At 38.1% G+C, this 15182-nt stretch overlaps 1 protein-coding gene across 1 annotated transcript in view; it reads left to right on the top strand.

Annotated features, from left to right (window-relative positions):
- The window catches only part of LOC137643131 (carboxypeptidase D-like), a 589663-nt gene that overhangs the window by 473271 nt on the left and 101210 nt on the right, over window positions 1–15182 (top strand). The window contains exon 20 of the mRNA XM_068375981.1: window positions 12578–12712. Within this exon, the coding sequence (XP_068232082.1) occupies window positions 12578–12712 (135 nt within the window). The remainder of the gene's footprint in view (window positions 1–12577; window positions 12713–15182) is intronic.

Here is a 15182-nt window from a genome sequence, read left to right as displayed (position 1 = left end):
TGACCGTAAAAATACTTACTCTTGGCTTTGCAGAGGACTGCAGCACAAGGTATCTGGTGTTCCTCCTGTAAAGAAAGGAAAACCAAATGAGTATACAAAGGATTATCTCCCTGATAATCAACATGCAAAGGTTATCTACAACAGAATAGCTTAGGATAGTAAGCTATAAAGGGATAGTAGGAGATACATACTTGTGTACCCCTGCGAGCAGATACTGTTACCTCCCCTCAGTATTAACTACATGGGGTTCCTCTATTGAGTAACTCCCAGTAGAAGGGCTCTTACCCCTAGGGGTAGAGAAGTACCACTTCACTGTCCCGAAATAATGTTAATACTGTGGGGTCAGGATGACTGATTCTCAATCAGAATATTGAAGAAAACTATTCATTCAAGATATGAGCGGTACCAGCGGAATGCTCGTACAAGGGTACTCCAGGTGTTAGAAATTACTACTGTATAATGGTACTGTAGTTTTCTATTTGCAGTAAGTCTATACTGCAATATACTGGCTACTGTACATCATGTATTGTAGTCTAGTCATTATGCTGCCTTCATAGTAGCGTATGACAGTACGGTCCATCTAGCATGAAGCCAGCTGGACTAGGGAAAATAAAGACATATATTTGTATATCCCACTCAGCCTATTTGCTGTAGCCTTCCTTACAATATTAAAATATAGAGTTTCCTGATCAGGGAGACTCGAGGATAAAGGCTCTACCCTTTAAGGGTTAGTAGTGTATCACTCCTGCCTTGAAGTTATTTAATATTGTAGGGTAATACGAATACTGATTTCTAATCAGGATATTGAAGAAATCATATTCATTCAATATGGGATTGGGTTCAGCAAATGCCTGTGTTGGATATCCAAGATATATTGGAAATAACTACTAGTATAAAATATATAGTAGTTTTCTATCTGCAGTATATTCTATACTGTAGATACACTGGCTACTTGTATAATATATACTGTAGTTCAGCCGGCATGTTGCCGTCATAACTAGATCTTGCCGGCATATCTAGTATGCTAGTTAGAGAGAGAGATAGCATGGAGGAAAGGCTAATCCTCTACTGTGTATGTATACAGTAATTAAGGATGTAAAAGTCTTATTTTACTGCCTTTCTTCCGAATAGAAGGTTCCAATGGAAGGGGAGAATGTACCATTCAGGCTTCCATCTAGCTATAGTACTATTGCCGGTAAGGTGCCGCCAATACATTGCCGGCAAGCTAGCCTCCGGCAGTATCATTACGGTCGGCGTGCAGCCATCTAAGTCAGCACTTATCTGTACTGGCTTGGCCGGCGGTAATTCGGTAACAGAACTCGTGAATAACAGTTCAAGGGAGAACTGAGGAACCTTGGGGATAGCAAGGGACTTCCCACTCTCAGCCATCATGGCTGCCAGCCGCCAGCTGTCGGCTAATGGTAGGGACCATAGCTGCCGACAGATGATGTGGTTGCCGGCAGTATGCATTGCCGTCAGCCAGTGTCATGGCTGGAGAGGGAGTCCTGTAAAGAGTGTGAAAGGAACTTGCAAAATTGTCAGTCCCACCACCTGTTAAAAGAAACTCTGTTTCAGTATCGGCAGAATCCTAGGTGATAGGAGAGTCTCAGTTCTCCATCCTAGAGATTGCCGACACAGTTAAGGCGATGGCGGCATTGCTGCCTCCTCTCAACACGGGAGAAACAGATTTCCAGTGCCGCGTCCTCCTAGGCAAAAGACTATCACTCTTCAGCCTAGAGGACTGCGGCGCGGGACTAGTCTTTTAGTCGCAAGGAGAAGGTGGTATCCTACCACTACTTCAAGTGCGGCTAGGGAGGGCTAACCTCCATTGCCGGCAGCCTAGCCGGCAGGGGAATGATGGTATTCTACAACCCATTTGCCCTGCCGGCAGGTCGCCAACATAAGACTAAATACTCTGAGATTCTGACTAAATCCCAAAACCTGCTGGTATACCACAACCAACGGTTAAAGGGAAGAGGCAGGAAAAACCCTAGGTTAGTCATGTCTGAATAAAATTCAAGGCACGGCTATTAGGGTTGTAGCCTGAAGCTACATTCACAGGGAAAGAGATTACCCTTAAATCTCCGAAGAGACGTGTAATGTTTCATATAATTCTAGGAGGTATCAGTCTCCGCTGAATTAAAAAGCAATACACGAGGGTAACCGGGGGATGTCTGAACGTATAGAAAAACGCCTAGGTTAGGTTACCTAGGCTAGACGAGATCTTGGTTACCTAAATCACCGAAACTCTAACTATACGATCGACAGAGAAAGGAAAATTATGCACATTATCAAATCTTTACGAGAATAATATCCTAAATAGCTCAATAATTAAAATAATTAAATAAAGGTATTTAAACTGGAAGTCGTTCTGCTATCTAAATAACACATGCCTAACGAACAATAGCGCCCATGGCGCCTCCAGTAACTGGCCTAGCTCTTAAGCACAATAAATTACTTTAATTTCATTGTGAAACAGGAGCTAAATTATACTCATAGTAAAGACCCGATACTCAACTTTCCAGATGCGGAAGAAGATGGAGAAAGCATAATATAATCCTTTAAAACGATCGAAAAGTTAGATCAGCAGGGAATACCACTGAGCGAAATCGCTACAAAATAAGGAATGTCCGCCATCGTACGAATGGCGCTGTTGTCATTCTCAATAGTAATACGAGAACGGGGGTAGCCTTGATACGGCTCCCTTTTATTTTGCCACACCTCCTCGAAGCGAAAACGCTATTAGGGGTGCAGATTGCTATGTGGCGTGTCAAGAATACGTCCTCTGATATTATGCGATATCCTTAAGAGAAAATTTAAGGATATACGTGCCAGGAGTTAGAATTCTGGATACCTAAAGGTAAAATTCTCTGGGGATATCACTGTAGTACATATATCCCTTAGGAAGCTACTTTAAGGAACTTCCATCAGGACATCATGGCTTGAGCCCAAATATATATATATATATATATATATATATATATATATATATATATATATATATATATATATATATATATATATATATATATTATAGAGAGAGAGAGCGATAGAATGAATGAATGAATCAGCTGTTATAATCGAATGCCGCGTTTTTCTTTGTTTCTTGTACCCTTTGAAGTGTGGAATCGCTCACCACAACTAACAAGCATGATGTTGATTTAATTCTTAAACTCAGGTTACCAAATGCGAACTAATATTTTATTAGTTACACTCACACAGAGAGAGAGAGAGAGATAGAGGGGGGGGTGGTTTTATATACCGTGTACTATACAAAAACAAATCTTTGTAAAGCAAATCTATACTATTTAAAACAAATGACAGAAAATATTGCCAACTCGTTACCGAAAGTTAGGCTATTCACTGCTGATAAATGAACTGAGCCTATGTGTGAAAACCTAGAAAACCCACAGGGAAAAAATAAAGCTTTTATATATACTGCACTAAACAAAAATAATGCTTTAATATACCATCATTAACACTACCATTAAAATTATCGAAGGTTAGAGAAAGATAAAGATTGCCAAGAACGTAACCACAACTCTTGTTTACATTTTGTCAGCTGTTCTCGCACAGTTAAAAGTTGATTTCATTGTCAATATGGAATTTTTCCTTGAATAGACTTTTTATTATGAAATTGTTAATAAAATTTAAGGTAAATATTGTTTGGTTACATTTATTATCAGGCACTGTACTTAAGGCTACTTATATACAGTACTGTACTTGGAAAGACAATAGATTTGATCCGTTTTGTAGTACAGTACTTGACTCGCAGAATTTGAACAGCAGCGCAGATACAGAAAATTTATTTTTGAAAACTAGCGACCACATAAATGGGGAATCGCACAATTTGAACACGCATAATTTGGGACGGTAAAGTATCATGCTCCATTTTCGTCGCCTGGATGTTTTGGAAGAGCCTCCTTTCACACAAGTAACTATTAGATGTTGCTCTATTGACGCAATTTTCCCTCAATCGTAGAGTGCGAGAGATCCCTTTGATATTTCCCTATCGAACCAGACTTGTGACACGCTTGACTTGTTTAATACTCAGGTCTTAGCATTTGAGAATTCTCTTATGTCTAATAGATCCTTGAAGTTGCCACCTTTGATGCTGGCTCACCAAATGAAATTCTATATTGACTCTGAGGCTCACTCATGCCCTCTGCCTGTTGATCCCGACATTTCTAACTTGGTACCTAGTGTGTCAAGTGACAAATAAGTCAACTTTCCCTCCACCTTTCTTAGCATCCAAGATGCAGAATATGAAGGTGGCAGCTATGTCCGCGATCCAGGCCTGCTGGTGACTTGAGAACATGAAGAGTGAAGAAGTTGTCAGGCAGTTTGAAGATCTTTTGAGATCAGATGCAAAGGCCATAGTTTCTTCTCCACCAGACAGTTTTCCTGTGGGGTAAGTGTATTCTCAAGAGGTGCGATGCAGTTTTGGCCAGATACACAAAACCAAGGTCTATAGAGTACCAGGTCAACCCACGCGCAGGTAAATTGGGGGTGAGTAGGGATTAGAGGGGTAAACGTTAAAGGGGGGGGTAAGTTTTGTGACGTCAGTAAGCACCACCGGCCGGTGAAAGAACACCTTTCAGTTATACCTTATTTTGCAAAAGTTCATAATTCTTTCTTATCCAGTTAAGAATAACATTACTATTTCAGAAAATATAATATTTTAAGATATTTTGATGACTGGATTTCATGATAAAATACTTCTTATGAGAAGGTTTTGAAAAAAAATGGTATAAAAAGATGCACATCAGGAAAGGAAAAAATATTAAAATTCTTTATATCAGTCAGTAAATATGCAAATAAGCAACGTGCATGCATACATGAAAAAATTATTTTACACTAATTATTTACTTAAAAACTACATTTAGAAAAATCTATACAAATATGGTTGTACAAATAAACTTAAACTTAAAAAATCCTGATTATTACACTTTACAACCTTTTAACTTTATTCATAATTTTCTTGTGGAAGTTGTTTCCCTATTTGATATTCTTACTCTCAAGAATGTCCGACAACGAACAAAATAAGTAACTAAATCTAGTGGCAATCCCATTACATTTGCAATTTCTGCTGCTAAATTTTTTACTGTTCCTTTACCAGTTTTAAACCTTTTTCCCCATGATAACATTTGATTTGATCAGAAAATTCTTTTGATGGCTTCACTAGTTTATTATCTGCTCTGCTAATTATACTCGTCCATGAATTGTCTCCCATTGATACATATGACCCAAGATTTGGGTATTTAGGAAACTTATGGGCAATGAAACCAGCAAAATACTCTAGACCCCCTTTCGCTATTGCATCCTCCAGCTGTTCGTTAATAACTTCCCCTACACTTTCTGTAACATCATTATCTTTTTCTTCACCGTCACATTCATCCGGCAAACAAAATATCATCGCGGAGAGACTTAGCTCACTTTGTAGCGATTCGTCGTCTTTATCTTGAGAGGAAGTTTCATTACTAAGAAAAGAAAAGGTTCCAGCTGTAAAGTTATCTACTTTTCTTTTGGTTTCTGTATTACATTTCGACCCCATGAGATAATTATCCTTCCCTAAAAGATGAGATCTAATGCGATATTTAGCGGCAACTGAAGTTGGGTGCTGATAACAGGCTCCCATTTGTTGCAGGCAAGCAAAGAAATGTTCCAGTTCATCTTGATTCAGTCTGTATGTCAGTATATATGATGTATTGAATTTATTTTTTACCATCTCTAACAATTTTGGCAAAGATTCGCATGAAATTGTCACTCCTTTTTGGAATGGGTAAAGACTTTTACTTCCAATTACCTTTATTGATTTTACTGTCTGTGTCATGCATTTGATCATTTTATTCTGATTTTCTAATTCCAACCCATAGGCATTTCTGGACATCTTTGAGTCATACGGAACTTGCTTCTTTAATACCGATAGACATAACAAAAGTAGCATTCACTTTTATCATTTACAATATCTACTGTACTCCACTTCAAAACAAAATGTATATAAATGCATTGCCATATATTTGTCAAAATTAAAATTTGGATCGAGTGTTTATGCGTTTATTAAAAAGATACCGATATATTGTTAGTTTTCATATCTATAATCTTATACACATCGTTTACCAAAAATATATTTCAGTTTTGAACCTTACCTAGTGATAGAGGTAATGATAATGTTGGAATTGATCCTTCCTATAATCATCGTTGGTTTTTTGGCATTGCCTCTCCAAGCAATTCATATTTCAGGTTTCTTTCAAATGCATCAGGTTCAAAATGTAAACTACATATGATTGCATTATCAGGGTTGAAAGGGTCCTTCCTTTTACATAAATTTATCCACAGCTTTCTAGTTTCCACGTGCTTGGGAGAGCTGTGAAGAGTTACTCCTTCATTTCTTTTATCTTTATTAGAAGAATACCCATATACAGCACAGTAACGAGGCATTTTAACCAATAGTAATTAATTCAAGCGCTCTGCAAATGGGACTCAACAAATAGTTAATTGGGAAGCGGAAGAGCTTCACACTTAATAATAACACCAGATTCCTTGTAAACTAACTGTAGATACTGGAAAACAAAGGCTGGTAAATCAGAGCATGGTACGGTGTGACGTCATTAATCTCCGCATGGGTGGTATGCGCAGTAGATGACAAATTTTGGGTCGCTGATGGGTAGACCTTGTATTCTATAGACCTTGCACAAAACAGTTGTCCCGCCCAGGGATGTTCTTTGCCCGAGGAACTCCAACTTGGTGGACTTCCCCACTCTGTTTTTCCCTCCTGGAGTAGTGACTGCTATCAAGAAGACCACTGCTATCCTTCATGAGGAGAGGTGCATCCCCAATGATGCCTGCCCCTCAACAGCCTAAGAGAATCTTGCTTTTTAAGCACCCAACTAAACAAAGATGCTTACTACCTCCTACAGGCTTCCAGCAGCTTAGGAGACAAGATGACCAGTCCTTCTTTTGCCAGATTGGACATCCCTCCAATCGAAGTGGTCGAGGCCGTAGAAGCTCCTGCAAGGAAGGGTAAGTCCCCCAGGTCCACTATCAATGGAGGGATGCCTATAGAGCCATTTGGACAGGTGGCAGTTCTTCGGGGTTGATCCTTGGGCATTGGAAGTTCTATGTTCAGGGTATCAAGTCATTTTTGTAAGACTGCCTACCTCCATTAGCTCGGACTCTGACATTCTGACCATTCTATATGAAAAAAGGCTCAGTAAATTTTCAGGTGCTCATCCATCTGGAATCAAGAAAGTACCTGGGGTTTTCTTTCAAGGTCTACCACTTCAAGATGCTGTGCTTCGGTCTCCCAAAAGCACCTCAGCTGTTTACCAGAATCTTAGCCCTTGTCTCAACCTGGTCTCATGCCTTGGGCATCAGGCTCCTATGGTATCTGAACAACTGGCTTCCTCTAGTGAAGTCAAGCATTTTGCTCGCTCAGCAAAGAGATTTCCTCCTAGAATTCTACAAGGAGTTTGGGTTCCAGCTGAACCTAGAGAATTCCAGTCTCATCCACTGACAACATATCAGATACCTAGGCATGGAAATCAATTTGGCCCAGGCCAGAGCGTTTCTATCTGCCGACAGAGTGATGAGATTCAGGTAAGTGGCAGAACCTTTTCTCAAAAGGGAACTGCTACCTGCTTACTCTTAGCAGAAGTTTCTGGGTCACCTCCCATCATTAGAGAAACTGGTCCTGTTTGAGAGGATGCAGCTTTGCTCGGTACAGTGGTCTCTAAAGAGCCAATGGTTACAGTTGTCCAACCCTCCTGCAGCCTTAGTGGAGGTGCCTCAGGAAGAAGTGACAGATCTCCAATGGTGACTGAGAAAGAAGAACTTGCTAGCAGGCACACCCCTACAGGTTTCTCCTACGGAGTTTCTTCTCTTCTCCAATGTCTCCCGCCAAAGTTACTGGTGCTCACGAGGGGAGCAGATTTCAGGCCTGTGGTTGCATTTTCAGAAGTAATCACCAAATCAACTGTATATAGCAACTCCCATAACTTCATTTCTGATCTCTTCACTCAACACATTCGTGACCATTGCAAATAAAAATTGGCTTAATGCTTACCCCTGGTGTAATCCATCACTAACTTCAAAAGTTTCTCTTTTCCCAGCAGCTGTTATTACTTTATTCCTTGTTTTGTACATCATCTTCCCGATTGTAACTAATTTTTCTGGGACTTTCCTTTTTTAGCATCAAAGCATCACTTCTCTTGGTATTGTATCATAATTTCTCTAGATCTACAAAAGCAAAGAAGAGCTTCTGGTTTCTGTCTAGCCTCTTTTTCTGTAACTGTCTTACTATATAGATGGCATCCACAGTCCCTCTCCCTCTCATGAATCCATACTGCTGTTTCTCAATACTTACAATCTCTCTCAATCTCTTATGTAGTACCCTCTCAAAAACTTTCAAACCATGCTCTGTTAGTTTGATACCCCTCTAGTTACCACAATCCATGACATCACCTTTCTACTTAAATATGAATACAATTAGACTCTCCTCCTAGTCTTTCGGCATTATTTCCTCTACGCATATTGCTCTTAATAAATCTAGCATCCATTCTCCCCATATGTACCTAGTATCTTGACCGTTTCAATTTAAAACTGATGGACCTGGTGCTTTACTATTTTTCATTTTACTCAATGCCCACTTTACTTCTGTATTCCGTATCTCCATCACTGGCCCCCCCACCCTTTGTGTTTCTCCCATCTCTCTCATTTTGAGTATTCAATAGTTGTTGAAAATATTCTCTCATAATGTCTTCATCCCCATGCAATATATTTCCTTGGTAACTGCCAGTTGCCCCAAATCCTGTCTGCATTTTCTTCAAGTTAGAAATCTTATAGATATCCTTTTCTCCCATTGTTCCTAGACTTTCATTTAATTGCTATACCACTCTCCCAATAACTATACAGTACTTACTTTCCTCCTAGAATCTTTTTCATCTTCTCTGTAACATTCCTCTGCACCCTCTGCATTCTTTACTTTCCAATCCTTAAAACCCTTCAATTTTCATTTGACTGACTCTTGCACCTTTCAGTTCAACCACCACTTTTCTCCTTTCTACACACCATATTTGCTAGTTCTTTCCACTAATTCCTGTTTTGCCTACACACGTTTCTTTCATACCCATCCAGATATTTTCCACTCTGTTACCTTCTCCAATCTCTAAGTTCAACCTTGCCAGTCTTCTCTCTCAATCATCCTAAATTGCTCACTCTCAAACCTTAATCTAAATATCCTTTTTCTCTTCTTGGGTTTTCTACCTCTCATTTTAAAATCCATCACTATAAGTTTATGTTGTATAATACATGCTTCCCCAAAAATCACTTAAGATTTCATGACATTGTTTTTGTCAACTCCTCTAACCAGGATATAATATATATGGCTTTGCACTCCTCCATTTTCATAGATTATCAGGTGCTTATCCAACTTCTGAAACCAGGTGTTCATACATGCCATTTCAAAACTCAGAGCCATCTCTAATGTATACCCCCCATCTTCATTTCTAATTCCAACCCCATGGACCTTCTGATATCCCTCCCTTCTTTTTCCCACTCTGCTATTCATGTGTGTTCCTATGAATAGCTTCTCCTTCTCTTTCACTGTTCTAATAGCTGTCTTTAATTCTTGTCTAAATATTTTTTTTTGTACTTGGCAACCCATCTGAGGGGCATATCCTGAAATTGTATTTACTATCTGATCCCCTATTATCATTGGGATCCCTAGAAACCTATCGTTTATTCTCTTTATTTCTACCACTTTTACCTTCCAGTTATTACCTATTATGAGCTCTGCTTCATTTCTTCCCTCTTGCTTATAACCTTTTCCTATCTCTCTTGTTCCATTTCCTCTCCATCTTGTCTCCTGCACATGGAAGATATATATCTTTCTCTTCGCTCTCACATCCACTATCTCCTTCAATCTTCCCTTTAGTGTACCACATTCCAAGTACCTGCTCTGATGTTCCATTTTGTTACTAGCTTATTTGGATGCAGTCATGAACTGCAGTACCCCTTGTCCATTTATCATGCCACTAGGGAGGTTTGACGTGTGTTGCTTACAAGGGATACCCTAGCTGCTTCCACATTTCTATTAACGTCAGGCATGTTTTATAATTTGGCAGAGAGTTTTTATGATTGCATGCCCTTGCAGTCATCAACCACAGTTATTGGTGGTGGGCCTAGCCTTTTTCTAAAAAGTAAGACAAGGCAGGAGCTTTCCCTTTAGTTGCTTTCTACGGCACGCAGGACTTCCAGTGGTAGCATTCTTACGCCCCTACCACAGGACTTACAGGGTAGTATGAATATTGTGCTCTATATAAAGAAGGTTCATGTATTTGGTAACAGCATTGTTTGCCCTTTTGGCTCATTTGTTTGACATTAAGCAGAGAAATGAGAAACTTGATCTTCCTCATTCCTGTTTCCCTGAGGATAAACTAACTAGTTGAGCTTTTTGGTATTGTGAAATTAAACCCCTCTTGATGGACCTTGATGCTTGTGGAGGTATAGACCCACATGGTATTTTTTAAAGACCAGATTTTTTTATCTCTAAAGTTATGTCATTTTCTAAGTTATAAAGAAGAGGTCCTTTTTGCACTTGTTGGAGAATTGTTTCCATATCTAAAGTTTTTGAACGTCTTCGCAAATCATCTAAATAGGTATGCTGTAGGTAATCATCTGTTCCCTAGTTTGCGTATGGCTTTTGTAAAGGCCTTGGAGCATGAGATGCCCTTCTCACAATTGCTAATGCTGTATTACAGAAATCTCTTGATTGTGGTCAGGAAGTTCGTGTAATTGGCCTTAATTTTAGTGCTGCCTTTGAGCATATTAATCATGAGTCCCCTATTTTAAAAGTCAACCAGTGGGGAATTTGTGGGTCTTTTTTTTAACATCAATATTGAATTTTTATTTAGTAGATCACGAGTTGTTGTCATTGGACACCATACCGAGTACAGAAATGTGATGTTTGGTGTTCCTCGGGGTAGTGGTTTTGGCCCATTAATTTGCATATTTATTCATACATGACGTGGTTTGGCGTAGAAAACAAGTTTGTTGCATATGCAGTTGATGCTACTCACTGTGCATCAATTCCATCTCCTGAATATAGATCTGGGGTTGCAGAATCCCTGAGTAGGGATCTAGCAGAAATTGTGCTGCAAATTATAGGACATGAAGTTGAACCCTAACAAAACTTAAAGTATGATTGTAAGTTGAGGACTTAGGCTCCTCAATTTCCAGATTTCAGCTTTGATAATATTTCTTTAACTCTGTATGACTTGAAATTTTATGTGTGATTCTTGATAGCAAATTTAATTGTGAAAACCCCATTCAAGCTGCCTCTTCTTCAATTGCAAAAAAAAAAAGTCTTTTTGGTAAAGTCTTATGATTTTCAGTGATCATTATATTTTGAAGAAGTGTTTTAATTCTTTCATTCTACCTTGTTTCGAGTGCTGTCCTCCTGTCTAGTCTTGAGCTGGCAAATATCATCTTAATTTTTTGGACATGAACTTATAGTCTATTAAATGTCTTATTTCTGCTGTAGATATTAATCTCTGGCACTGTTGTTCAGTTAATCCGTTATGCATGTTGCAAATGATTTTTCATAATTCTAACCATTCTTTGCATTCAAATCTTCCTGGACAATACCATCCTGTTTGTAATACTATGTATGCAGTTAATTCTAATGGTCATGTCTTCTCCATCATGATGCTCAATACTACATAGTACAGTATTCTAGAAGTTTTATTCTAGCTGTAACTAAGTTGAGGAATGGTGTTCCTGATCAGGTAGTTGATTAGGTTAAACTTCAAAAGTTCACACTCGCAGCTAATGTTTTTATGGAGAGCAGGCTGTCAAAGGTGTCTTTTTATAGTTTATATATGAAAGGTCTATTTTAATATTGTTACTGTTCTTAGAATATATTATTCTAATTGTTCATTACTTCTCTTATTTGTTTCATTTCCTCACTGACCTATTTTTCCCTGTTGGAGCCATAGGGCTTATAGCATCCTGCTTTACCAATTAGGGTTATAGCTTAGCCAGTAATGATAATGAGCGACTCTTTAAGTAACGAGTGTTTTCTATTCATAATATGTAAATTTAATTTATTTTTTGTTTGGATTTTATTATGGAGTAAATATAGAAATATTAGTTGTTTTTGTTATGTTTTGCCTTTTTATACAATTATTTATTAAATGGATTCTTAATAGAAATAAGATAAATTTTCCAAAAAATTTACTGAAAATGGTAAAAATCAATGAAAAACGAAATCAGGTTTTAAAAGTTAATCAGTGTATCCCCTTTTTATGTTTTTGTGTTTTGTACTACTATCTTTTAACTTTGTTAGTCCCTGAGGATCACATTATTGTAGTAATTTAGTTCTATATATCTGCAGTGCTGCATAATTCAAAAGATGTTGACGTATAATATTTATAATATTTTTATCTTCATGCATTGCATTCATTACTGGATTCTTCATTTAAACATTATCTTGATTTATGTTTTGAATTAAACTGTTATGTTTATTTATTCTTCTGAAGAATATTACTATTTCTGAGACTTATCTTTTTTCTTCCAGGTGTTCCAGCAGTTAGGATCCATATATTCGTCTTTAGCTCATATGCCACTGAATGCTTCAACTTGTAGCAAAGCTGAATTTTTCAATGGTACCACTCATGATGGTGTCATACACCCACACCATGGTAGTTTGTTGGTAAGTACTTTTGCTTATTTTTTTCAGACTAAATATTTTGCGCAGAGCAGGAATTCCCAGTTTCATCCTAATCGGTATTGGAACAAAACATGTGATCTATACACGTCTTGTATTCCAGTGAAGCATAACCATCTATAATTGGTGAAATGGTGGGACAAGCCTCTTCTTTTGGTTCAGAGGTAATCTTTGGAAGGTAGATTTTTGGACGTCTCATTTTGCAGATGCTCCCTGGGAAGTGATGTACTGTACATGACAATGGATTTTATTCATCAATCAAGATGATGGTTAAAGGAAGATTCAGCATGACATTTCAATTGCCTGGAACTCTTGGCAGTCTTCAAAGCCATTAGGGCTAAAGGCATCTCTGATAATGGAAAAATGTAAAGGTTTTTTCCAACCAACACGACAGCACTCTCTTAAAATTAGAAGATAAGGGGAACCAGGTTGGAATCCGTTTCAGATAGCGGAAATAGCCTACTCTTCTGTTGGACCGATATTAGGGGATTAATTCTTTTACCAGTTTTTTCCAGGGAAGTTGAACAAAATAGCAGATCAGTTAATGAGGAAACAACAGATCCAACCAGAGGACTGGTGTCTACATCGTTTAGTTTATGAGAAGAATTGGAGTTTGTGGTGAAGACCAAAGAGGGCATGTTTGTGAAGTCTCTTAAGTTCCAGATCCAGTAGCTTGGAAGGTACATGCCCTGTTATAGGACTGATCGCATTTAGATCTATGTATATTTCCTCTACAGTATTCTCAAATATTTTGGTGATGATAGTCAAGTTCAGGGTGTCTTGAGACATCAAGATGACTTTGGTGACTCCCTTTTGGCCTCAGGGAGAATGGCTTACAGATCTATGGACTCTTGTAAGCGTAGATAGTCTTATGTGACCATCTTCTCAGACAACAGGTTTCCAGGGTGGTGCTGCAAACCCCTCACAGTGTACATCTTACCACATACACACTGTCCAACATATTCTTAGAGAAAAACGTTTTTCTTGATCCCCTAGATTGCCTATTTTTGGTTCCCAAAGACAGTCGTTTGAGCCTTTGGAAGAACTTTATGTTAAAGATCTCACGGCTAAAATGTATTTTCCTTTGGCTCTAATCTCGGATAAACATATTAGAAAATCACTGGCACATTCCTCTCATGTGGATTTTTCTGTTTGGAAAATATTTTTTCCCTTTTAACCTACTTTTGAGGCTGAAAGTGATTTCAAGACTAAAGGTTTGCCACAATTTTTCCACATTCCATCTTTGAAGAAGACAGTTGCTGGGTTGATATACTCACAAGTCCTTGAATTCATTCTCACTGGGATCTGTGGTAGCTGCTCAGCAGATTGTGTAGCAAGCCCAGCTCTTTCATAGGACAAGAAGCATCTTTTCTAAGATAGCAGTTGTTAAATAAATCTAGGATGAGCAATAAAAATGTCTGGCCCTTTTTCCTGTTTACTTCCCCTCTTGGAATGCACAAATCTTGCCGTTATTATCTACCAATCTTGCCATTATTATCTGGATCGGACATTGATGTAGGTAAGCTTCCGTACCGTGCAGTTTTCTTAATGAGTAGATGTAGAAGTATTTTCCCCATCTCCCTTACAAGGTAGAGGTGGACACTAATGTGGACAACCCCATCACTTATTTGACCATGTTTTACAGACATCATGCTCTATAAGCGTAGAGGTTCTTCAGTGAATGTTTGTGAATGTTTGTCTCCAGACAGAAACTTGGCTTACCTCCTGAAAATCTTTTCTCAGATTATGTGTGGTTGACTGGAGTCAACACTTTCACATCTCCACAAGCCAAAGTGTTCAGACATCACAGGATTTTAAACCAGTTAGTTTAATTATAATAACTTCCTCCCTTCCTCCTTAGGATAGCTTCCTATTAAAGGATGAGGGTTTTTATACATTTAGGAACAAATCACAAATTTTTATAGTAACTTGTATTTTTCCTAACCATACAAAACTGAGTCCTTTAAATTTTACTGCCTGTTTCAACCACCCCTCAAGTCTGAGGTGGGTATGCTGGCAAGGGAGCGGGGCTTCCACACCCCATGCCAAAAAATACCAACACCATTAAATTCTAGCCGTCAAATTTCAGCTATGTTGAAAACATATAAAGTTTACTCTCATTAAAAGATTCAGGTTTGTATAGTTACGAGAAATAAAAATCACTTTAAAATTTTGTGGCTTAATGAGATTACGAAATACGTACATTTGATTGAACAAGTAATCTATGTATATGTTCAGATTTTAGTTTATCCAATGTATTTTTTGTAGAGAGATAGCCTAAATTCTAGTAGCGTGTGATTAAAAAATAGAAATAAAACTCAATCTATCTAGTTCATTGTTTTATTTTATGTGAATTTATTTATTTTTATTTTTTCTTCTTTGGTGTTTGTCCAACACAACCTCCTTGAGTTTATCGAGAGCAAAATCTGCTAAGGAGTCTGCCGAGTATTAAACT

Source organism: Palaemon carinicauda, chromosome 6 (genome assembly GCF_036898095.1).
Source record: "Palaemon carinicauda isolate YSFRI2023 chromosome 6, ASM3689809v2, whole genome shotgun sequence".
Classification (NCBI taxonomy): Eukaryota; Metazoa; Arthropoda; class Malacostraca; order Decapoda; family Palaemonidae; genus Palaemon; species Palaemon carinicauda.
This window is presented reverse-complemented; position numbering and strand designations above follow the sequence as displayed.